The sequence below is a fragment of the Archocentrus centrarchus genome, chromosome 24 (genome assembly GCF_007364275.1).
Source record: "Archocentrus centrarchus isolate MPI-CPG fArcCen1 chromosome 24, fArcCen1, whole genome shotgun sequence".
Lineage (NCBI taxonomy): Eukaryota > Metazoa > Chordata > Actinopteri > Cichliformes > Cichlidae > Archocentrus > Archocentrus centrarchus.
In genome coordinates this window covers 21,965,861-21,991,266 of record NC_044369.1, presented here as the reverse complement: position 1 = coordinate 21,991,266, position 25,406 = coordinate 21,965,861, and the positions used below count along the sequence as shown (strand labels likewise).

Here is a 25,406-nt window from a genome sequence, read left to right as displayed (position 1 = left end):
CCATTGTTTTGACTGTTTATTTTTAACAGAGCAACACTATGAAACTGTATAACAGTAAAAGAAAAGAAAATCTCTTTCAGAAAAAAAGAAAATCTCACAAACGTACAAAAGGAACTAACAACGATATTCACTGTCTGATACACGCTGTTACAAGAAAAACACCATTAGCACAAAAATATGAATTATATGGCTGACAGAGGTAGCCCAAATACAGCAGCTCTAGCTAAAAGCTTTCAGATCATTCACGTGGGAAACATCTCAAATCTACAGTAAGACCATTTCTGTCCTCGCTCCTCTAAACCTCCACTTCAACATTTTTACCCACAACAGTGAGGCCTAAAGATACCGATCCAGGCTTTGGGCAGTTTTATTTTATATTTTGTCTAGAGAATATATATATATATATATATATATACCGCAGCTATAAACTGGTAAATTGTAGACTCTGTTTCAGACCTTTAAGCTAAAATCACATTTAGGCCAAGGATTCCACTTACAGTGCTTGAATTTTGATCTGGATATGAATGTCGGGAACAAATAATGATTAGCTTTATCTTACAGATATAATAAACAAATTCATTGAAAACTGAAAACATCTCAGCACTTTCACATTCATATATCTCTATTTACATTCCTATTTACTTGGCTTAAAAATAATAATAAAAAAATAAAAATTGTGACAATAATTAACAATTTTTTTTTTTTAAATCACCAACCATCTATAACAGAAACTGACATATTTTTAAACCCATGCAGTCTTCTTTCAGCCACATGCTTTCAGTAGTTTTGGACTACCTCTGCTCTTCATGTGACTTCATCCCCTTTGTCCCTTCAGCGGGTCCCTTTGTAACATTCACTCGACAAATTAAATTAGATTTTTTTTAAAAAGGTGTTCTACAGACAAAGAAGAACAGTGACAATATGAAAACAAGGCAACATAGAAAAAAATACATTTTACATCCATATTATTGTTTTCTACAAATATAATGATACATCCTCTGCTTTCAGTCTATAAATAAAGTTCCAAAAGATTTCTGTGCAAATAAGTAATTGTGCAGTTTACAGTGCTATTGAGTCTTCATCTCTCTTTCTCCTCCTGGTTTACAAACATCAGTCTATCTCTTCAGGTCTTGGTATCTAATCTCCTCTCCACAGACTTCACCAGCAGCTCAGCGTACTGCTCCAGCAGAGCCAGGGCCTTCTCTCCGTCACCTTTTACCCCTGGGGGCTCTTCACACTCGGGTGAGGAGGGATGAGGCAGCGAGTCCAGCTCATCCTTAACCGTAAGCAGTGCCTTGAACAGTATGCTCCTCATCTCCTGTTGATCTTCACTGGGCTGTTGGCCGTCCTGTAGTACCTGTTGTTAATGTACACATACAGATATGGAGTAAGCCAGCCATCCAAACCTCCAGAACTGAAAAAGGCAGCCAATGATGAAGTGCCAAAAAACCAAAGTACCCTGAATGGCCACTTGAGGCTTGAGTCAATTCCTGCACTGTTTTATGCTAAAATACTCAACTTTACAGCAGAAACATGTAAACATGTTTACAACCTGGTACAAAAATGATTGTATTCCTTATAGCTCACTCCCCCCTTCATAACAACTGCACCAAAGGTGAATATTTGTATAATTCACCCTTTTAAAATCTATCAAGGCTTAAAGCTCTGTAGAATTATTATGAGTGTAAACACTTTGAGTGACAGCTGGATGCTGTTTTGTTTTGTTTACATTTAGTGTGCTAAAAGATACTCAAAAGAGTCAGCTGTTCATTTTCTTTGATAAGTGCATTTTGTTTAAAGCTTGTTTTCCATTTAACCAAAGTTAGGATAACATTTAACCTACACTATATGGACAAAAGTACTGGTTAACCTACACATTGCACCGACGAGAGCTGCTCAGCCATTTTTGTGCTGATGTTATTAATGTGACCCCGCTCTCTTACAGTTGGTTGTAGAAAATCTAGGAGAAGAAATTTCACAAACTGACTTGAAGTCAGTGAGCTCCTGAGAACAAATTCTTTCACAAATGCAAGGTAGACTGCATGGCGAGGTGCTTTATTTTTATACACCTGTAGCAATGGGCATGAAAACACCTGAATTCAAAGAGTTTGTCCATATTGTAGCTTGCTGTGTAGTTTACTGTCGTAACATCCCATTAAAAAAGATCCTGGTTAGGTTTTGGTGAGTGAAATTCTCCAAATTTTTCTGTTTGCTACTTAAGCCTTAATCAGCAGGTATCTGAATTTGTGCATGCACTGAGGATGCAGTTTATGAGATGGTGATGGCCATGATGCTAATGCTGAAACAGATGCCACAGTGGCTGTGTACATATGTCTTTTATATACAGTCTATGCAGTCAATATGCAGCATATGGCACACACAGTATGTATACAGGTCGGTATCGTCTTTGTCTCATCATCAGATCATAGATGTATGCATCTCCCCTTTTGTCTTACTCTCTATTTCATCACTCCACCCACCATTCTCACACATTCATATATAGACACACACACTGACCGTAGTATACAACATGACAGTTTTCTGCAGACTGCTGTGAAGATCGGTAACAACCTGCCTACAAGTTTCCAAGGTGACTGAGTGATCTGCAGAGAGGGAGAGAGCGAGAGAGAATGACTTTCAAGTATAGCACAGCATGCAGAAAATCAGCGCATGCACTCAGGAGCACATACAGTACAATGTTATCGAGCGAAGTAGGTGTGTGGTAAACATCGTGCAAAAGGTTGAAGAGCATATAAGGAGAAAAAAAAAGAGAGGAAAAACTTGGTATCAGAAAAGAAAGAAACATACGAGGAGGTTGCTGCACAAAGCCACAGAGCTGTAACTGTGCAAGCTGAGAAACTGAGAAAAATGATTTCACAGTTTATATCCTCCAGCAAAACACAGTTGTAGGTACAAATGCAGAGTAGATATCACTTAATGGCATTTAAGGTTTCTGTGTTTTCAAATTGAAATGGAACTAAATTAAATTCGTGGCCCTTGAAAGGTGTTTATCATCCACGGAACAGCCGGGAGGGAAGTATGATGAACAGGATGGAGTTATTGTAAGATTCACCGGAGCACTTTAAAACTATTAGACACCGTTATTTACTGAGCAGTGTGAGGGAAAACTCTGCACTTCCACTAACTGAGGCTCTGCGCTGTACGTCACAGCATAGTGTTAAATAATAGACCGGGGGTGCCTTAATGTGTGCAAATTCACTTGCAAATTTTCCACAGATAATGAGAAACAATATCCTGTGTGCACACGTGAGGCCAGAACGGGAAGCTTCAGTCCTTTTAAGGAAGTGGGAATTTGCAAATTTTATGAAAATCATCCATTTAGATTTTGATGGAGTGACAAGAAATCCTGAAGACAAAGAGACTAAAGAGACAAATGGGACAACTAGAGTGCAACACAATCATCAAAAATAAGCTAATAAAAAAAGCATATTTTTATATAAGAGATATAAGACAAACAGGCAGGACCTAAAGCAGGATCAGAAGACGTCAAGGGATGCAGCAACAAAGAGACGTGTTGGTAAAAGAAGTTGTGGGAGACCAAACCTGGTTGTGGGCTTGATGTGTGGGCCTGTTCAGGCACCAGAGGGCACTCTTTAGCTACAGCCGCCTGACCTGGCTCCTTAGAACTGGGAATAAAAGCCAGAAATGCAATTCAGTGGTAGTACAATCTTTATATTTAAAATACCCAGAATTGATCAGATACAGTGAACAAATACTAAAGCATATAACTAGCAATGTGACGTGTGACTGTTAAAAAAAAAAAAATCTAATCAAATCTGACTGAGTGATGTAAAACTGTACCTCTCAGAAACGGAGTGCCTTTTCTGTTTCACAGGTAAGAAACTTGACAAACAGGAATCCAAACTCAGAGACAGATGCCTGCCTAATGTTGAAAATAAGATAAAAACAAATTCAAACATATAATTAGCAGATTAGCTCCTTAGCTCTGTGTGAACATTATACATTAAAAAACATTTGATTGGCTGGCTTTCTGACCTTGTTTGTTTCGGGGGGCAGCTCTGCTGTGATATTCGGTTTCTGTTGTAGGAGCAGAAGCCCTGGTGGTGCCTTCAGACCAGCTCGAGCTTGGCTTCACCTCCAGGCAGAGGCTGCGCCGAGGGCTGAGAGGCTGCTTAGGAAGTGGGATGCGAGAAGGAGGGACATTCTGGGTGGAGCAAGTTGGTGGGACTGTGGCTGTAGGATGAGGTGGAGTTGTGGAGGTAGCGTTTGAGAGTAGAGGGGTTGATTTTGATGTAGCAGAGGATGGTGACTCCAGGACAGGAGATGAAGCAAGTAGAGGAGCCTCAATTTCCAGCTCCACAGAGAAACTCCTCCTCTTGGGAATGAAGGGGGAGCCTGGTGGAGTGCCCATCTGGATGCCATCTCCAAAAGAGGAGGATCGGCTGCTTTTGGCTACAGAGCTAGCGGTGGGATTCATGTAAGAGTGCTGGGGCTTGAGTTTGGGGCTCTCCCATGAAAGTGGGGACTGGGATGACTGTGGGGACCCAGAGGAGTGTGAAGAAAAGCATGAGGAAGGTCTGGGAGAGGCATCACTCAGGAGAAGCTGCTGAGGTCTCTTGTGCAACTCCCTGTGGTCACTAGAGGGCACAGGGGAGGGAAGCGCTGGAAAAAAAGACAGTGAGAAGGTTAATATGACTTATTCTAAGAAAATAGAATTAAATTGTGTGCCAAATTGTTATGAACCAATTTGCAAGACTACAAAGCAGTTACTTTCAATGCATATGGGAAAATACACTGATTCATTTGGTACATTTCAAAGAAAATGTGAAGTAGGCAATGCAAATTGTGTTTAAATATACTCTTGAGGCAGATTAACTTTCTCACAGTTGCCACCGGATGGAATTAATGTAGTCAGAGTCAGAGCCAAATATTACAGAAAATATATGACTAAACTAAAACAGGCTCGAACGTACAGCGTGTGTCCAAGTCCTGAGCAGAGCGTGATTTCTGGAGACACGACGTTCTGTCCGGGAACAGCGAAGCTTTGGGGGGAGGGTTAGAAAACCTCCAGAGGGGGGGCCCTGAAGTCGTCTTCTTCAGGGGTCTGAGTGCAGGAGGACTGCTTCTCTCTGGAGCCCTGGCGAAATGCAACACAGCAACTTTACCATTATGGCAGAAACGAAGCACGATGTAATGTTGGTTCTGCCGATTCAGCCTTCTGATAGAGGTTTTTTTTTTTTTTTGCTTTCTATGTTAATATATTCATCTTTTAGAATCATTTAGTAGCGTTTGCTCGTTTTAAATTTTTGCATTCAAAATCTGCTTTGGCAGATCCAATTTGCCTCAAATAATAAAGCCCATGGCGCCTCTTTAATCTGTGTGCTTTCTTCTTACTTTGTCTCCTGAGTGTTTCTGGTGGACACGGGGCCGTCATTTTCACCATCTTCCATCAAGGGCCGCACTTTTGACACTGGGGGCTTAGCAGAGCGGATGCCTTGTTCCTTTCCATTCGCTTTGGCAAACAGAGGCACCTCTCTGCACAGAAAGGTAATACTGAGTGAGAGAAGCCGATAAGTAAGATACATATTTATTCCCCTAACGTATGTGAAGATTGATATTACTCTCAGGTTTGCAGGGTAAATATGAAGCCTCATCCAGCAGCCAGTTAGCTTAAACTTTAAACAGGGAGGTTTTTGCACTGCTTAAATAAGATATACCGTGTTAATTAGCAAGCTTTAGACACACTCATAGGTGGATTTAGTGCACAGAGCTGCTTCTTAAACAGTAGCTTAGACATGAGAGTGGAATCATTTAACCCCCAGTAAGGAACCAAATGTAAAATGCAGTTATATATCTCCACCCCCAAAGAACAAAAAAGAAAATAATTTCCTGTTACGCACAAAATCACCCGAAGAGGGTTAACAATGTTATTTTAAACTGACAGCTTGGCTAGAGAGGGAAAGTACACAGATGGTTTAGCAGAGCAGCGTGTGAGAGTCCACATGGGTTTGTAATTATAGCTGTTGAATCCACATTGGTCTGAAGTGGTCAGGCAGTACCGGTTATTATGTCCTCTGGCCAGGAAGCGTGAAGACATACTGAGCCTCGGGACTCTGCTCTGCTCGGCTGGGGATGGACATGAAGGGGAAAAAAAAAACAAAAGGAAGAGAATTGAGACAGAAGCAGGAAGTGAAACCGAGAGGCCAATCAATGTTGTGCATGTGAGGTCATTTAAAGACTCAGTTAGCTATTCTGGGAAATAAAAACATGAGCAGAGGCTGCATTTTATTTAATTTCTCCGTCTTCTATCTGCCAGGAGGCGTTAGCTAGGAGCAGGCTTTACATTAGTCATAACTAGGCATCAGAGTGGTATCAATCTTCTGCTGCCAGCTTCCACCAACAAAGAGAATAAGGTTATTTCCCTGAACCTCAAAGTATGTGTGTCTATGCATTCTGTGTTACCTGTAGTGCAGCTCTCTGACAGCGTCTCAAAGTTCTGCTTGAGGAAATCCACTTGACTGCATCCGGCAGCCTCCGTTATCGTCCTCAGAGCCTCGTCCATACTTGTCACTCCTGCCGTTTGCTCCTCTTCTTCCTCCTTCTCATCATTCTCCTCATCAGAGCTGTCCTGACTCAGAGATTCCACTTCTGCAGAATCTGAAAGCGAAAGTAAAATCAGATGCAGCAGAGCGTGACAAAGAGAAACCCAAGCCTCTATTGGCCTTGATACATTTACTCCAGCAGGGGGGTGGGGTACAAGGTAATCCTTAACAAATAACCAGCCTGGTAGTTTTATCTGACATTTCTCTATCAAGCCTAGAAATAAAAAATATATAAAAACATGTCCTCTGCATGCTCAAATCCCTCTCTGCAGGCATCAGCTTCACTGTAAGTTGAAGAGATATTTTAAGGCTTTCCTGAACATTTTCACTTTTGATTTTAAATCCTGCACTTGACACAATTTGAAAAGAAGACCTGAAACTGAATGTAGACAGACAGAGAGCACTGCATCATGGAAACCCCTCAAAGTGTGAGGTAAGTTTGTATGTTTTAAGCATTATAAAGTCATAAATGTACAAAGTTCTCTCAATAATTCTGATGATGTGCAAATGATCTGTGACTCATGTTTTATGCCTTCTCCCTGCAGTATCTGGTCTGGTCACGTGGACTGAAAGCCAGTAAGGAGGGGTCAGGGAGCGCGTTCTCTCCCTCCTGCCACTGCAGCAGCAGTTTGTGTTTGAATGGTTTAAACTTCTGTTTTGTATTTTATTTTGGTTTTGCAGCTTTATTTCTGTTAGCTTTAGTGTTGATGTTGATTTAGTTTATATCAGGAGTGGGCAATTCATTTTCCCAATGGGCAATATGGAATCACGTGAAAAAAGAGCAGCTTCGGACACTGCGCCACCCTGATTGTCCCAGCATTGTTTGGGGTTCACAGCTTTCTCACAAAAAGTTCCTTATTAAATTAAACCAATGTCCACTGTTTCTCTTTATTAATAGGTTTGCTATGTGCATTCGAAGTGAGATCTCACCATCCAAAATATGATCTGGGCTGGGCTCTCTGCTGTCATAACCCAAGGAGCAAGCACTGTCTGGGCTGAGGCTGTCCTGGCTCTCAGTATGGATCCCTCGTCCTTGCGTCCTGCAGAAATCACTGATATAGTGGAAACATCAACATCAGGGCAGAGAGAGAAATATCAAACTAAAAAAAAAAAGGACTTTTGTAGTGGCATTGCAATCATTAGGGTGAAACGGTGTGTAGCAGGCAGTTGTTTACCTGTCCAGCGGATTTGTGTTGTCCCCCTTTCCTTCAGGATAGAGCACATCAGCCCCCTTGGTGTCCCTGGAAGTGTGTGAGGACAGCCAGTCGCTGTGTGACCAGGGTCGATGTCTCCTGGGTCTTTCCCCCATCTGCAGAAAATGAGCGTTGCAATTATACACTCATGGATCCACATGGGCAGCTTCCTATAACTCCTGCTTAGATAAACAGAACATACCACAGGCTCTTGGAAGCTGAGCATGCTCTGTCTCCCTCTGTTATGCAGGGGGGAGCTGGGGTTTTTCTTGTGAGCAAAGGTTTCCAGTTGACTCAGATCCAGCATGGATTTAACCATCACTTCCAATGAGCCCATACGATGAGACCAACGCCTCCGGGGACGCTTCGAGGAGTCAGGAATGACTCCATGCTGGGAATATACAGTGTAGTGCAGTTATTGACTTTTTCCATCATGCTCGTTGCTATGGAAAATACTGTATTACACAATTAAGCACACAGGAATGTGATTTTATTCATTTTATTTCATGGCACAAAGCAAGTATTCCAAGTCTTAAAAATGAATGCTTTTAGTTATGTTTTCCTAAAATAGTCCCCAAAAAAGTGTCAAAAATGATTTCCAGTGTTGGATATTTCATTTAAACTAATAACAACCATCTACCTTTGTCAGTTCCCAGTCTTGTCCTTCATCTGAGCCTCCTGTTGCAGGAAAGAGCATAATAATTATTATGTAAGTAATTACAGGAAGCAGTTTTATATATATAATACTTTCTGTTGCATTCCACAGAGAAGCCAAATGTCAGGGCAGTACAGCAAACATGGTTGGTGGTTCCTCCACCAACTACTAAACCCCTATAATCTACTTGATTTAAAAAAAACAAAAAGCAGCTATTGCTTTGTTTATTCATGTTATCAATTATCAGACAGTACCTGTATCCTCTTCTTCGTGGCTGCTGGCAGAAGAAGAATGGGTTGCGTTATCTTCAGGGTCATTGGTGTCATCGTTCCCCGCTCTGTCGTCCTCCTCGTGCTCGCGGTCGCTGTCAGAGGACAAACCCCCCAGAGCAGGAGCACTGCACACCTCACGCCTAGGGTGAGTCAACAAGATGAGTATTCTGTGCGTGTTACCATATCATTATATGCAAAGGAAATACATTCGCTTCAGGTGGGCTCTTTATCATCAGCACTGGGTTTATGGAATGAATGCACTCAGTTAATAAGTGGAGGTGTGTGTCGTCACCTGAGGCTGGGGGTCTTGCAGGGTGGTGTGTTTGGGTTTTCTCTGAGCTGGTACAGTCTCTCTCTCATGGTGATTGTCAGTTCTGGGGCCAGTCTCCACACAAAGATACAGCTGGGAGATAAAAGCATTAAATATTCAAGATTTCATTTCAGCTCAGAACCATCTGCAAACACATTTCCACAGTCATTTCCTATATCTGCAGCGGCAGAAGATTATTTCAGCTTGGGTGCAAGGACATCACTTGCGAGGCTGTTTCTCACCTGTCCCCTGACACAGAAATCAAATGCCTGCAGTCGCTGGTAAACTTAATCCCAGTGACGATTTCTGCCAAGCAAAAAAATGTGGCTTGTTAGTTTTATTATGTTCCCTGGCAACATGGCTAGATTTATTCTATGAAAAAAAAAAAAATGATGACTGTGTTACCAGAATGTCCAAACATAGTGGCGACACACTCCCCGGTGTAGAAGTCAAAGATGCTGATGTTTTTATCGGAGCAGCTGGTGGCCACATATTGACCAGAAGGATCGATCTGAACCTGCCACACCAAACACAAAGATTATATATATATATATATATATATATATATATATATATATATATATATATATATATATATATATATATATATATATATATATATATATATATATATATATATATATACAGAGAGGTATTTTGACAAAATTCTTACCCTGAGCAAACTGCCATCTTCACTCAAAGATCCTTTATAGAGTTTCTTCTGTTTGCCATTGCTGATGTTGAAAATCCTGCAGAGAGAAGGAAGATAAGCCTCCACTCCTTTAAAGAATGCTTTCCTAGCAAAGCTTGTGAATCTTTGAAGCCACGTGCCCTCACTCACCTGATGCAGCGGTCCTGACAGCCAACGGCGGCATACTTGCAGGCAGCGTCCACGCCCATGTCATAAAGCGTGCTCTTCCTCACCACGTGGTGGGAACGCCTGAACTCTGTTCCCCTTTCAGTCTGTGAAACAAAACATGATGGTGTCAAGCATGTGCTGGGAGAGAAAGGTGCTAATGGAAACAGTTTGAGCTTTTATGCAAAGATCAGGAACATTTTAGTGGAATGCATGATATAACTTTTATTCTAAGCAAGCCAAACTCTAGATCACCTACGAAGATAAATATGTGGAGGGCTGCATCTTAACAAGGTTCGCAAGGAGCAAACTTAGTTCATTGATTCAAATCTCTAAAAGCTGCAGAGATCAGCTTGACTCAGGATCAATATATGCATATTTAAAGTGGGTATACAGCTAGTTCTTGCATAAAACGCCCGAGTGGAAAAAATAGAATGAATATGTTTGGCAAAGAACAACAGTGAGTTACAATAAGTCAAAGTTTAGACCACAGAGAATCAGTATTTGTGCATCATCATCATCATCATCATCATCATATAGACATGGTCAGAAAAGGGGACTGTTGTGGCTCATCCCTGAAAACAGCACTGAAGAAGCTCATTTTGTGCTCTGCCAGAGCACAAACCTGTCACAACAACTTTCTAAAATGAGCACTTCATAAATGTCTGCATGCTGCAGAGAAGGTTTACTTTAGACTAACAAGCCATTGTTTATTGTGTGCCGCAAAACTTCATGTTCTGCTCACTGCAGTGGCCTAAATCGTGTCTCAAGTTTATGAAAAATGTTGTAACTTATGCAACCCTGACTGAACACAAAACTGGCCTGGTAACCCAGAAGCAATTCCAGAGGAAAGAATGTCATCTCAGTTTCTTTTCTTTCTTTTTTTTTTGCATTTATAGTTATACAACTTGTAGCACAAATGCTCCTTTTGTGGTCTGTGTTCTAGAATAGCTAAACAGATTGTATTACTATTGTGCCACTGTGACCTAAATGAGAGGAATTAATGAAAAAATTAAGTCAAATACAATGAAGCTTTTTGTGGCCAGAAACAAATGGAGCAAAACAGCCTCACATAAAACCTATGAAGTAAATACCTGAATTGGTTATTTAGAAGAATACTGTTCATTAGTTATGTTTTCTAGTGATGTTAAGTCAGGTTAGTTGCGTCACTTTTTCCAGTGCATAATGAGATAACTGTCTCTTGCCTTTTTATTATTCAGCAGCCTGCATATACATTAGTTCCAACATTGGCGTTTGGCAGGATGTTCTCAGTATTTTTAGTGTGACTTGTACATCTGTGTATATTTATTGGATATTATGCAACATCTGATGTTACCTTGTGTGCTGTGCGGAAATAGATGCTCTTGTCTGCCCCACAGCTGATCATTCTCACTTTGTTGTCGTTGGCTAAAGAACAAAAACCAAAAATTTTTTAATCATACATTTAAAAAACTTTAATGACAAATTCAGACCTGTAGACCACAGAGATGCCCTAAATTTTTGCACCAGCTTACTGGTGTATAAGAAGTTACCTGCTTAGCTGAGTAATCCTGTCTAAACATTACACCTACAGGAGCTGCTCCACCATAGAAACCCATGCTGTGAAGCTCCCAGCACACATTTTTTTGTACTGATGTTAATGGGAGAGGAGGTTTGCAACTCTGCATTTATTGAGTCCGCAGAGTTTTGGCAACTTCTTTGCACTTTGTGCCTTGGCCCTGCTCTGTAACTTTACATGGTTGGAGTTGCTGTGGTTCCTAAACCACTTACAGCTGATTGTGGAATTTCTAGGAAAGAAGAAATTTCACAAATTGACTTGCTGCAATGGTAGCATTATAGTACCATGCACAAATTCTGTGAGCTCTTTAGAACAACCCATTCTTTCACAAATGTTTGTAAAGGCAGACTGCATGGCTAGGTGCTTAATTTTATATACCTGTGGCAATGGGACTGAAAACACCAGAATAAGAAGGTGTAGACCAGTACTTTTGTCCATATAGAGTATGGACAAACCTGCAGACCTGACCATCATGCAGAAACATGCCACAGAGACTCAGGCCCAGCTAGGGCAGCATTTCTGTTGCTCAGCTTCTTCCAGTCTAAACTAACTCGTAGCATCAAAGCTAAGCTTTCAAAGTAGTTTTCCCAACACTGCCTATTTCCTATTAACCTTCTATTATTAGTAAAAAGAATTTACAGTCCAAGTAAAAGTCTAGAGACAGCAGATCAGTGCCGCAGGAAACCAGCAACAATAACTGGTGCAAACACATCATGTTAGCTGAACGAGAGAAAGCAAAGTGCAACGGAAAAGGATTTCCTCAGACTAACAAAACTCCACCTGAATACACATGTAGCTGTCATTTATTATTTAGACAAGTGGTGCTGCATGTGAAATAAAAGAGGGATTTTGTGTGGGACTGAGAGGAGATGAAAGCATGGATTAAGGGAAGATTAGCCATCAGATGTTGACAACTTCTCAAGTGGCTCACCAGCAAAGCGGACGGCTGTTATGGATGAAGAGTGTTCATCGAGTGTTTGCACCAGGCTGTAGTCATCTTCTGCATCCAAAACGTGGATCAGACGATCCCTGCTGGCTGTGGCCAGCAGCTTCAGACCTGACAGAAATAAGACCATTTAATCAGCTATCATATTCACGTCCAATATTCACGTCCAATGTGCAAATATTCTTCAAGCATGCCATCACTATAGTAACTAGTACAGTCTCTCTCTCACACACACACACACACATACACTGACCTGTTTCTGGTTTACTGTATTCAAGGCTGAGGATCTCAGCATCATGGGCTTCCACCTTCAGGATCTCCTCCATGCTGCTAAGATCATGAACCCTGTGGAATATCAAATTTTTAGGACAGAGGTCACCTCAGTCTGTCATCAGCCTCAGCTTTAGCCTTCTTGTCCTACCTCAGCACGCCGTTGCGATCTCCAGATGCCAGGTGTTTGCCATCTGGACTGACACAGATGGTCCTGATGCCTGTCCTGATTTCTGCTGTCTGTCCATCCCCTGACTTGACCTCTGCATTCCCACTTGTTACACACTCTGGATCCAGCAAGGCACTAGTGTTTCCATCAATGTAGATTATATCCAAAAGATCCTGCAAAGCAATGAGGGGCTGAAAAATGATTCTTCACAGCTGTATTTGAATTGCAGCATGAGAAAATATTGGATCTTGGGAGTCAAACTCACTTGGCTCAGGATGTTTGGAGAATGAACATGCGTTTGTGTCCAGTCCTCCATGCGCCACACTCTCACGGTGTTGTCAGCTGAACAAGTAAGGAATGCACCTGATGACATACCAGCAGCCAGTTCTCCAGGAACATCTGGAAACACCTGACAAAGGGAGGATGTTCAGTTAATAATAAACTATTGAGGGTAAGAATGTTGTAAGATGGATCTCAACTTAACAGTAATGCAAAGTTTGAACTGCACTTTTACTAAGCTGCATGCACTGCCTTAAAGTGATTATAATTATTAGCAAGTTAGAGCTGCCAAATTCTGATGCAAGATGTTCAGTGGGTCAAAGAACAGCCCAAAGTTTATCAATTTTTGTTGTGTACTGATCCTCAGTGTTCCACAAATTATGTACCTAATCATTGACCGAATCCAATCTATTGTACTGTTGTAATCCTATTGAACCAGGAGCTTTAAAAAACACACTGAACATCTCACAGTTTCTAAAGAGGTGATAAAAATTCACTTCCTTCTGCATGCATTTACCTCCAGGTCCCACACACAGGCAGGATGAAAGAGGGCAGAGTGCACCTTCCCCACCCGGTGCATATCTCTCACATCCCACACATACAGACTGTGGTCATTATACACACAGCTGAGCCGGCAGCTGACGGGGTCATAGGTAACAGCAACGGTGTCTGGGTAACGGGCATCCGCTGTGGTGTTGAGCAGCTGACTATGAGAATAAAAGAGTTGGGAAAACAAGAAGAGATGTTTTCTGTTTTGATCAGACAGCCTCAAAAATAAGAAACATTTAGAAGAGACTTAGGCTTGTGCTACTTGAGATAGGAAGCTCTATTAATAGAGCACATTTGATCCTGCGAAGGATCAGCGCCAAAGAAAGGCCGAGTTACTCCTGAGCTGCTCCTCACCTGGCCTCAGTCATGGCAGAGACGTCAGAGCCGAGGGGGTGCGGCCGCGGCAGTGTGCACACAAAGTGCAAGTCAGCAGGGCTGAAGCCTCGCACTGTTCCATCAGCACAGCCGCAGAAGATCATATCTTCAGAGAGAGACAGCGACTGAGCCACCCCAGTCTGCACGGAAGAACACACACCAGAAAATCAACTCAAGTGACAGCTTTGTAGCCCTTTGGAGAAAACTGTCTCTAATAATATTATACTAAACATGCATATTTATTCAAGTCTGAAAAATTAAGATAATTATGTTCCTGCAGATAATATTACATCATAGTTTTGCTGAGTCCTCTCCAAAGGTTACAGAGGAATATAAAAGCGTCCCTGCTGGAGCTCTTCCAAACACATCCTGTACCTGTCCTTGCTGCTAATTCTTCTTAGATCCTCTAACAGCAGGATTTGTCACTTCTTCAGTAAACACGGATGGATACTGACCTAAAGAATTACTGCCTACACTGTACTCAAATATTGGCTAAATGAATATTCTGTAAGGTTAACACAGACTTATGTGAATAAGGTCGGTAATACACAAGGAATGCAGCGCCTAGTGAATGAATCAAAGAATGTCACATGTCAATATTTTGAGATGGTGGGAAAATATACTTTGCTTTAAACTGAGAGCAGATGCTGAGTTGGTATATTTTACTTTGTTAAATATAAATCTATATAAAGCTAGGAAAAAACATTTAGATGAATTCAATAACACAGTACAACCAATAGAGCTACCAATTAATAATAATTGTCAGTAGTAGCAATTAAGAATATAAACACCTGTTTCACTAGATGTGGGTGAACAATCGATACTGCATAGTATTGCAATATTTTCCATAGGGATATTGTATCGATACAGGGACACTAAAGGTCGATATTTTATTAAATAAATTAAAATTCTCAAGAACAAGAGGGCTCATTTCATGCACCAAAATCGTGAAGCAACGTTAAATGGGCTCAACGGAAAAACCATCCAACACACTTAGCTTGACAAAGCTACCTCCTAATTCAGAGCAAGCTAATGGCTCAGTCACATGAGTAAAAATAGGACGGCTGCCTGGTGATTGTACTGAATTTCACATTCTGCAACCGATCGCAACTTGTGGTGAATAAATGGTTGCCCAGCACTCACAAACACTTTTGATCTAAAGGTGATTGCACAGGTTGCCTGATAGGAGGCAACATGTCTGCAAACAATTGCAGTCTGACTTGAACTGACTGCAGTCACTCTCAGAGAGCCTGTTGAAAGGGTTATATTCCCAGAGGACAGGAAGGTTGCTGAGTGCTAATGTAATAGTTAAATGTGAATTTTTGTTAAATGTGAACTTCTGTCTGTGTAGATGGCAACAGATATGTGATTTTCAATGATTTATCATAGTTAATTGCATGTAATTGCTGGACCCCATTCAACTGCAGACTGATAGCAGACTGATTCCATCTTATGGCAACATTTATGGCAGGTTTTAATGTCATTGTTGGTATGTTTGACAATCTCATTTTGCAGAAAAAAACTGATGTGTAATAACTTTATCTTATTGAATACACAGATATTGACAAAGTTTTACTTTGAGGACATAATTTACAGTTGAAAAAGGTGATAAATCAAAATAGTACTGCATATGTTATTGCAAATACTCAGCATATTGCAAAATATTAAAATATTAAAAATCTCAATAATATTCTATCGTGAGTTAAATATTGTTATATTGTGGGGTGTCTGGTGATGCCCACCTCTACCTTTCACCCCATCTAATCTGGACACATCCCCCTCCCTCTCACTCACCCGTAGGTCCACCCACTTGTCCAGCATCCTCTTGCTGTTAAACTCACACAGCAGGCCAGAGGAGGTAATGCAGAAAGTGGAGTCAGATTTAGAGCCACGACCACAAGCCACATCGCAGAAGAAGTTGTTCCTCAGCTCTCCCAGCAACCCGGAGCGGCCCAGTAGAGGCACAGGAGCGCTGGCCTACATGGCACAGAGGGGTCATGGTCAGCTCATACTGAAGCAGTTAAAGCAGTGATAAACTCACTGATTTAAAGAGACTCAGAGTTGGAACAATTAAACACCAATAAAAAACAGGTACCAGTTTGGACAATTTTCAAGGCAATGCAAAAGTACAGGGTAGTAAAAGAACTCTGAGCAGTAACAAAGGATAGGAAAGCCTGTAACTCACACGACTAACACAAATTTTATAAAGAATTTTCTAATACCTTGCTGGCCTTGCAGTGGTCCAAATACCAGAACTTAACATGCCTGTTCCCCACTGTTACAAAGTAGGAGCTGTCCTCAGAGAAGGACACACCTTTCACCTTGCTGGACACCTTGTTAGCTGCCACTATTACATCTTTCTGCAAGAGAACAACACATTTTAAAGCAAAGACATAGTTAATACACAACGAGACTTACTGGCAGCAGTATAATGCTGAGTATAACATTACATTCAATACATCATTTTAGATATTTTTACTACTTTGAACCAATTTATTTTATTAACAGTTGGGAAATAATGAGCTAGATACATTTATCAGACAATTTATCATACCAATTATCAGACATTAACTGGTCCCAGAGACTGAAAGCAAGTGAAACAGCCATAGGGGTCTCTCTCACTCTGTCTTGCCCTCATGAAACAAGGAGAATATAAGCTTAAAGTGAGACAAACCTTCCACGCCCAGACGTTGACCATCATGTCATGCTGGTTTCCTACACTGACTATGTATTTGCTGTTGGGGGAGAAAGCCACACAGGAGATGGCATATTTGTGCTTCTGGAGCTCCACCACTTGCCTCCGCTCTGCCACGTCCCATACTCTCACCGCTGGTAGGTGACCGCTCTGGTGAAAAGGAAAGAGCAGGGAGTTGTAAATGGTTAAAAATGGGGTTAACTTGCTATAAAAGACGGTGCATATTCCTCCATTCATACACTACAGTGTCTTCATTTTTTTTTCCAGTGAGGAAGACGACTGAAACAAGCTCTGTTCAGGAGTCACCTGTCACTTCAGTCTGTCCATCTCTCTAGGAGATTATCCTCTCTGTCCTCTGTCTGTCTGCACCCACTTGTCCCTTAACCTGCTCACATTATTCCCTCCTAGGGATCAAAAGTTAAGCAGGCTATGTGTGTGGTCTCTTATTATAATATGATAAAAGGACCTTTCAAAGGTCAAAATTATTAGGTGCAAAAAAAAAAAAAAAAAAAAAGTGTGACATTCAACTGAAGACAGAGCTGCATACAAAACACACGCAAGAAAAGAAAGACAAAATAGCCTGCACGTCCACTGTCAGCCTGTCCCTGTATGTAAATTAGCCACTGTTTGATGAATGAGTGTGTGTGTGTGTGTGTGTGTGTGTGTGTGAGGGACATTTCTTATCAGATCACTCACTCAGGCATATCTTTTACTCCTCCGTTTAAACGGTTAAACGGGCTATGGGAAAGCCTCTAATACAGCTGTGATGCTCTCAGCTTTGATCACTGAGCGCAGCAGGTTGAAAAGAGCGCTTTAATATTTCTGGCAGCTGACTATAACGCTAACATCGGGCCTGGAGGTGTAGCGTGTAAATTTGTAGTTCTGATATTTCCCAGTGCATCTGCTGCGATCCGTAACCTGTTTTAATTACTCTAAGAATTGATGGTGGGAATTTGCCACATGGTTCCCTTTGAATTCCAGAAGAACAGCCTATCCTCAGTCTATTTGGTCTTTTGAACTTTGGTCTCTGTCGTCATGGCAACTCCTGCGTGCCCATCCACTTATACAGAGAAGTCTTTAATCGGCTTTGATTGGCTGGGAAGGATTAAGATGGCGCGTTGTGTCAAGGCCCACGTTGTAACTACAACAAAACCGATTCAAGATGCTTGACTGAAAAGGCACATTACACCGTGACACGATACAACTGGGACCATTTAAAGAAGAGGCTGAAACGCAGAGTTCTGCAGCAAGCCTTCATCCTGCTGGGGCAGCACAGCAAACTAACTCCTTCTTATACTGTGGATAACTGAAGACCCGGCTGAGCTAATTCTCTGAATGCTGCAGTAAACACGCAAATCTAAATTGTTATGAACACTAATCCTATTGTAGTAATAATGTGACAAAGAACAGATGTGAGTGTGAGTTTGCAAATACGATCTGAAAAGATGAGGAAACATGGTCCATAAACGGGAGAACGAGTTACCCGCAGAGGAAAAAGCACGAGAAAAGTGACAGTAACGAAACTCACCTCTCCCGTCACCAAGTATTTGCCATCGGGGGAGAAAGACAGAGTTGTGATGGTTTTTCTGTGAGAATGACAGACAGAGGATAACATCGCAGTATGATTAGTTTAATGCTGCTTTGCTTCAGTGAAGGCTGTACTCATGCGTGACTCACCTTGAAGTGTTGATAATGTGGTGCTGCCTGTTCTTTTTGGGGTTCAGTAGGACTACCACACACCTACACAAGGAAAGGACGAAATGCAATAATCCATATAAATATTTGAATCGGAACAGCCGAGAAACATTGTAACGACTTAAGGAAAATGTCCATTTGGTGGTAATCAGTTTTTAAACATTTAAAGTGTGAGGTTACACAACAATCTGTGCAACCTCACAGTGATAGCAGCTATGGAAAAAGCCTGATACTAATCTCTGCTCATCTGCAATTAGACTTTATTTAGAAGTTTCTCCCGGCGATAACAGCTAGAGGCACAAAAACACTGTAAACATTCATGATATTAATCTTCTTGGGTCACATTAAATAATTTACATATGCACTGATTCTGAAGAACAACTAATCATGGGCAGCAATTAATTTAAATTACTCTGACAAAGGTGAATTGAACTCTATAAAACTTAAAAATGACCAAAAGATCAGCTGAAAAACTTTCATTCTGAGCTATCGTATTTTTTTTTTATTTCTAGTTAGATTTATTTTTACTTTATATTTATGCTGTCATTTTTCACAACACAGTAACTTAAGGCCACATAAAATGTGTTTTCATTGTTTCCAGCTTAGGTAATTTCTTTATGGCCAGCATGCATCCGTGCATGATGTTAATACAATTACAACTTAGTAAACAAATCAGACTTTTGCTAACAATAAAATTAAAATGCTCTGATGGCTGGAATGGAGTTAACAACTACTACTACTGAGGATGGATGCTGTGTGACAAATGTGACAAATAATTATTAGCTATGAATTTATGAAAACAGGCCTGTTAACCTTAACTGTTTTTGTCATGATGGCGGGACCGTGAGGGTTCCTCTTATTGGGTAGCTTAAGATAATATACAAGCCTGGCTCTACCCAGAGACAGGCTACAAAATTTATATTGCAAAAATTAAGCAAGGAACAAATAACGTGTTAATTTGTGAGCTTTCACTCTGCTGGCAGGTGTGTTTTCATTGCTTCTGAAAAAAGCTAGACTAGTTGCATCTCCCTGTTTCTAACCCTTATGCTATTCTAAGCTAAATGGCTGCTGTTGTTAGCTTCCAGTTCCAGTATTGATACCAGAGTGTTATATTCTCATTTACTATAGACAAGAAAAAATTAGGGAACCAAACATCAGCATCCAGTAGTACAGTTGGAGTCAGAAGTTTACATACACTAATCATGGGCATGAATGTCACACTAATTTGAGGCTTTTAATGATTCTTTTGCTCTTTTTTCAGGCTGGAATGGTTGTCCAGAGTACATCTTTAATGACTTTAAAAAACAAGAACTTGATGACCAAGAAAGCAAGAAAAACACTGCTCCAGAATCAGAACCTTCAAGCTCGACTGAAATTTGCAGCTGCCCACATGGACGAGCCAAATGCCTTCTGGGGAAACGTTTTATGGATGAGACAAAGCTTGAGCTATTTGGACACAATGACAAGAGGAATGTTTGGAGGAATAATGGTCAAACCTCAGAACCCTGTACCAGCTGTCAAGAAAGGTGGTGGTAGCATCATGCTCTGGAGTCTGTTTTGTTGTACATTGCACAAAGTAGATGGAATAATGAAGAAGGGCAGGGACTACCTCCAAATTCTTCAACTTCAAATTAACAGCTAGACGGCTGAAACTTAGACACACTTAGGTGTTTCAACAGGGCAATGATGCCAAACACATTTAAAAAATGGTTTTGGAATGGGTAAAGCAGGCTAAGGGACATTTAACAAACTATTAGTGGGGTGCATGTATATATTTGACCCTGTGTGGATTAAGGAAAATCCAATGTAATTCAAACATGTGCACCAAGTTCTTGCTTTCTTAAAGTAATTAAAGATGTATGCTGCACCATCATTACACCCTGGAAAAGAACAGTTCAAAGAAAAAACTAAAACCCCCAAATTACAATGACATTCATGCACGTGATAAGTGTATATAAAGCTCTGACCACAACTGTATACCCCACACACACACACACACACACACACACACACACACGCACAAGAATTGGTCAATTTTTTATACAATGGTGTGGAAATCTGCATAGAATTTTACAGTTGCTCCATCCCTTGTCTAGTTTTCAAAATACAGAATCATTCACTTAGAGGGAATCTTCAGAAAGAACCTTAAACTACAAGAATAATTAAAATATGATTAAATTTAACTTTAGACACTTTTAGTCTTTACGGCATATTTTCCATTTTGACATAACTCAGGCATAATATTGTTTCCTATTAATTAAAATCCCTTTTACACCCTGTTCATGAGCAGCACATAAATCAACATTCGACCTGTTGGTGAAGTGCTCCGTGCCAGGAAACTGCACTCCTGCTCCGACAGCTTGCACAGATTTAAATGGAGACAGCAGGTGGATTTCCAGATTGTGCACCATTTAGGAAGTATAACGATGAACAGAACCAAATACACATACAGCCACTGCATATGTGCAAAGAGGTGCACATACATGCCTGACACACACACACACACACACACACACACACACACACACACACACACACACACACACACACACACACACACACACACACACTCACATACACGCACACACTCACAAACCTACACTCCTTTGCATGTTGTTGCAATACTGTAAACAGCTCTAATTCTCCTCTTTCTTTTTTTCTTTGACCATTGGCCTTCTTAGTATTAAAACAGCTTTGCTGGAAGATTTGAAAACAAAATCAGCTCAAGTGCACAGATTTTGTTATGACCTCACAGGACCCACTCTGCTTGTTTTTAAACTCCGCTTTCACCCTGATGGTGCTGCAGCTCCAAGCCACCCCCCCCGAGTATCACCACTGTAGATCTAGTCTGCAGCCTCATTTTCATATTCTATGCTGTGTAAAGCTATAGCAACCAGTGTCACTGTTTGCACAATACTCGTAATAATGCTACACAACAAGCTATCACTGTGAGAGTCAAAGAAAGCCTCCCTGAGGGTGGGATACAAAGAAAAACGCTTTGGAGTTTCTCTGATGTGAAAGCCCACAGAGCCCCAGTCCTCAGCTCCTCTGAGATGATGCAGAGATAAGACACACACACAGAAATTTGCACACTAAACAGCCGCATGTGATAGATATGAAAAGGCAGTTGGGAGCGAGCAGAGGGCGGATAAGTCAAAGGTCAGATTAGGACGATAACAGCACATAAACAACCTCTCTCTTCTCACCCTGCAGGATAGGCCACGAGTCCAGACCGAGGGTCGCAGGCCAGACCACTGTTTCCTGAAGCGGTGATGCCCAAAACTTTCTCCAAAGTCACCTGCAGAGACACAACACGGGTTTTGTTTTTGTTTTCAGGAATTCATTACAATGAGAAAAGAAGAAAAGGCGTTGGCTGACAGGAGCATAGATACGTACGTCAATAAAGACACAAGAAAATGTGCTGTCTGGTTACGACATGAGAGGCAAAAGGTCAAACACTTCAACCCTTTCATGCATGAGTTGTGAGAACTTCATTCAAGATTTTTTTTCCCCTGAGTGTTTTTATTCCTCTTTAGGCATGAAAAAAATAAAGAACTATGGAACTGAAATTTTGTTTATGAACCTTTTTTCATGGAGTTACAAACACGTCCACTCAGCTGGACACCTACCGTTTGACTTTTGAACCAGAGAAATATGTATTTAACAGAAAGAATAACATCAAATGTTATCGCGTCCTCAGATCGACTGTCACTAATTTGACTAATTCTGATCCTGTTAATATAACAAATAAAACTAACAAAAGCAACTTCCTGTGACAGGTCAATAGGTAGCAGTGTATGGGATGATGCACAAGCATCCATTGTGTTGGCTGATATGTAACTATAACAATAAAACACGTGGATATACAAGAGAACGGCTTTTGAATAGCTGCCCACCGTAGTGACCGCTATGCATAAAGGGTCATAAAAAGCAGGCTTGTCAAGATTCAGATCATTTTAGATGTCAGATCTAAAATTATTTTTTAGATCTGACAAGTTATTTATTTTCATTACTCCACACCTGCACAAAACCTGTGATAACCAAGCAGACTCTTAGCTGCTGACATGCAGCACAGAGCGTGTCTCTGATATGTGTCCAACAACAGGCTTGAAACAGAAAAGTGTGGTTATTTTATCTTTTGGGTGTTTGATATAAAGATCTCTGAGACAGAGTGATCAAACAGAGGAGCTGACAGCTGGCTTGGCATGTCTGCCTGTCTGCCTTGGGAATTAAAAACCAACTGTTGGTGTCACTGATTAGTCTGAAGGAACATATGAATGTACCCGAGGCCCGGTGTCCTACTAACAGAGGTGCAATAATAATAGCAGACAATAAAAAGCGCAATCAAGTTATCATCAGAAATGCTTTTGTAACAGCCCTAAATGGACACTAAGTATGATTATTGTTAAAAAAAAAAAAAAGACTGATCTTAATAGATTATTTATAAGCCATTGATAAGCACAACCTTTGGGTTGCCAGGTTATCAAACATTCATTTCACCACTTTATTTGGCAATAAATCAGCTATTAAATCATGAATGTTTGCTTAACAGAGGTGTTTCCAGTCCAGGCAGTGCAATAACTCAAATAATTTTTAATAAATTGATATCACAAGCTTTTCTCATAATGGCTTACATGTACTCTGCCAAGAAGTAGTAAATTATTTAATAACGCTCATGAATGAAAGTTGTTAAGTAGGTGAAGCTGTAGCGCTGACCTTTGCTACAGGTTTCCAATAGTTAAAGCAGAACCTCTGACAGATTTCTAGCTCCAGGTAAGGGCAGCCGGCAGCAGCACAGGTCTGCTGCGGGACATTTCTTTTCTTTTTTCTTTTTTTTTTCCAAGTTGTTGGAAACATCAAAAGTATCCAGGATGAGCGCATGCGTTCATACCTTGCTGGTGAGATTTTCTTTGCCGTTCTTCTGTCCGGCGGATGGAGAACGCAGCAACTTTCTGATGCGACTTTTAATGGTGAATCCATCGCCTGGCATGTTGTTTGCAGCCTGGATGGACTGCTCCGACCATCCACTGTGACAAGCCACGAAGGTACTAGCAGAGTGTGGCGCGCACGCAGGCTGGAGAAGTGAAGGAGAGCGCGTAATGATCCGCCTCCCAAGACCAAACCTCCTTTAAGAAACAACCTGACTCCAGAGCTTTACAAAGTCGGACCGTGTTCCTACAGCTGGGACATGTGGAGACTAATCTCTTGAGTGAATCTGCAGTTCTCTTCCTCTGATGCAGCTTCTCTCCACTTCGGAATTGATGTCGTCTCGTCTCGGCGCTGCGTTTGCAATGACAAGGAGCCTTAGTCGCTGCTCAGCTGTTGGCTCCTGAGCGCCAGTGTGACATCACTGGTTTAATCTGAACCTGAACTGGTCTCATTGAGTGATTACATCAGTGACTGCTTTTGTTACTGTTGCGCCTGATTTAATGGGATTAGAGAGAGAGCAGCGCAGAGGATGTTTTGGGTACCCACCAAAGAATTTATTAGGCTGCTGATTAGGAGACAGAGGTTTGTTGTAATTGGGACTATTTGCTTAAGTTGAAGCAATTTAGATTTTGATTGTGTATCTTTCTAACACGTCCTTCACGTAGGCAATACGGAACTCATCCATTTTAACATGACATGGTGTGTTGGATGATGTGCATTCAAACCGCATCCTGTCAAAACACACTGCACTATATGTGTAAACATATATGTATTTATTTATCTGCTCCCTAAGCAGAGCTACATGATAAAACATTATTTTTGTCAGCACATAATTAGTAATACTAACAGTGAGCTACAGCCTGTTGTAATATAAGTGAACCTGAAGGCTTTTTTAAACAAATTGGTAATGTCCCACAATCAAAAACAAACTACCACTTCCAAAAATGTGCTGTCCCAGCTGAAAGATCGGATGATGTGTCAATAAAGTATACAGAGTTATCACCTGAGATGTTAAGAGTCTGTTTAGTTCACTGTAATCTAATGAATCCCTCGAAAAATCTTAATCATTATGGTCAACTTTAAACACAAAAAAGCAAAATTACTGGATACAAAACACACGCATGTATTTTTAGTGATTCACCCAAGAACACTTTTTAATAAAATTGAAAAATTATACTTATGTGGATGTAAACAAACTCTTACACCAATAAAACCCAGCTTATTGCAGAATGCAATACTGTAAGGAAAATCTCTGAAAATTACTATATGAGAATTAACTATAATTACCAGAAATGTGTGCCATAATTATTGCATAGTTTAAATACCAAGTTCGTGGAAAAGGCATTTTTTTACCCCAATATGTTTCTAAGTGTTTTATTCAGCTGTACAGCAGTCAGCACTGGAAACTGTTGTGTAGCACTACTCCAAGCAAAGCTGCCAAAGCAGCTCTGTCCAGTGGGGGTACATCGAGCACTGGGACACTGGCAGTGAATTCTTTGGGTAGTTTTCTTCCATTGCAAATTTGTAGAGTTCTGGTTAAGTCTGAATGCAGGGTCAGGCTCTGTGGTGTTCTTCTTGCCATTCCAAAGCACTTTTTAACGGGTTGTGGCGGGCTGCATTGTTCTTTTGGGGGAGACCACAGTCCTTGGGGAGTGCCGTTGCCTTAGGGAGTGTGCTCAGTCGGCAACAATGTTTAAGTGGGTGGTGCATATCAAAATAATACCCAAAATGAAGGTCAGGACCCAGCAGAACATTGTATCCTGAAATGATCAATCTTCAGGCCACCTCAGGTAGTTTTAATGTTGTGGTTGATCAGTGCACACATTAATTGACCTGAAAGTTATCACAGTGGATGCAACTTATGCTTTAACTGTGTCACTACAGTCATTTCCTGTGATGTCATGATGTAACTGAAATGGATTATATTGCTCAACACAACAAATATTCAGTTATTAAATACAAATCTGAATGCAGAGAGACCCACGAACAAGCAGCAGCTGAAGGTGGCTGCAGGAAAGGCCTGACAGAGGAAACAGCATTTTATGTCCATGGGCTCCAGACTTCAGGCAGT

The 25,406-nt window shown here is 41.0% G+C and overlaps 1 protein-coding gene across 1 annotated transcript; it reads right to left on the bottom strand.

The window, feature by feature from the left end:
• Nucleotides 1–3: 3 nt before the first annotated feature.
• LOC115774766 (mitogen-activated protein kinase-binding protein 1-like) lies at nt 4–23,628 on the bottom strand. Its single transcript, XM_030722168.1, has 33 exons — nt 23,298–23,628; nt 21,613–21,704; nt 18,389–18,451; nt 18,240–18,297; nt 16,691–16,861; nt 16,239–16,376; nt 15,811–15,993; nt 13,996–14,156; nt 13,610–13,799; nt 13,079–13,222; nt 12,796–12,986; nt 12,628–12,719; nt 12,360–12,485; nt 11,207–11,277; nt 9,856–9,977; nt 9,688–9,763; nt 9,420–9,531; nt 9,257–9,320; nt 8,997–9,107; nt 8,687–8,844; nt 8,418–8,455; nt 7,980–8,168; nt 7,760–7,893; nt 7,515–7,636; nt 6,445–6,639; nt 6,042–6,108; nt 5,377–5,517; nt 4,956–5,119; nt 4,018–4,644; nt 3,823–3,904; nt 3,565–3,647; nt 2,518–2,603; nt 4–1,357 (listed from the first exon to the last, which is right to left on the bottom strand). The coding sequence occupies exons 1-33, from the start codon at nt 23,394–23,396 to the stop codon at nt 1,124–1,126; spliced, it is 4,584 nt and encodes a 1,527-aa protein (XP_030578028.1). The 5' UTR covers nt 23,397–23,628; the 3' UTR covers nt 4–1,123.
• Between the last annotated feature and the right edge of the window lie 1,778 nt (nt 23,629–25,406).

Excerpts from the sequence above, each read along its gene's own strand:
- LOC115774766 (XM_030722168.1), bottom strand. The coding sequence starts at position 23,396 with ATGCCAGGCGATGGATTCACCATTAAAAGTCGCATCAGAAAGTTGCTG. Across the intron at positions 14,157-15,810 it reads ACAAGTGGGTGGACCTACGG|ACTGGGGTGGCTCAGTCGCT; the intron begins GTGAGTGAGAGG and ends TCTTCCGTGCAG. Across the intron at positions 13,223-13,609 it reads CCTGTGTGTGGGACCTGGAG|GTGTTTCCAGATGTTCCTGG; the intron begins GTAAATGCATGC and ends TCCCTTTGTCAG.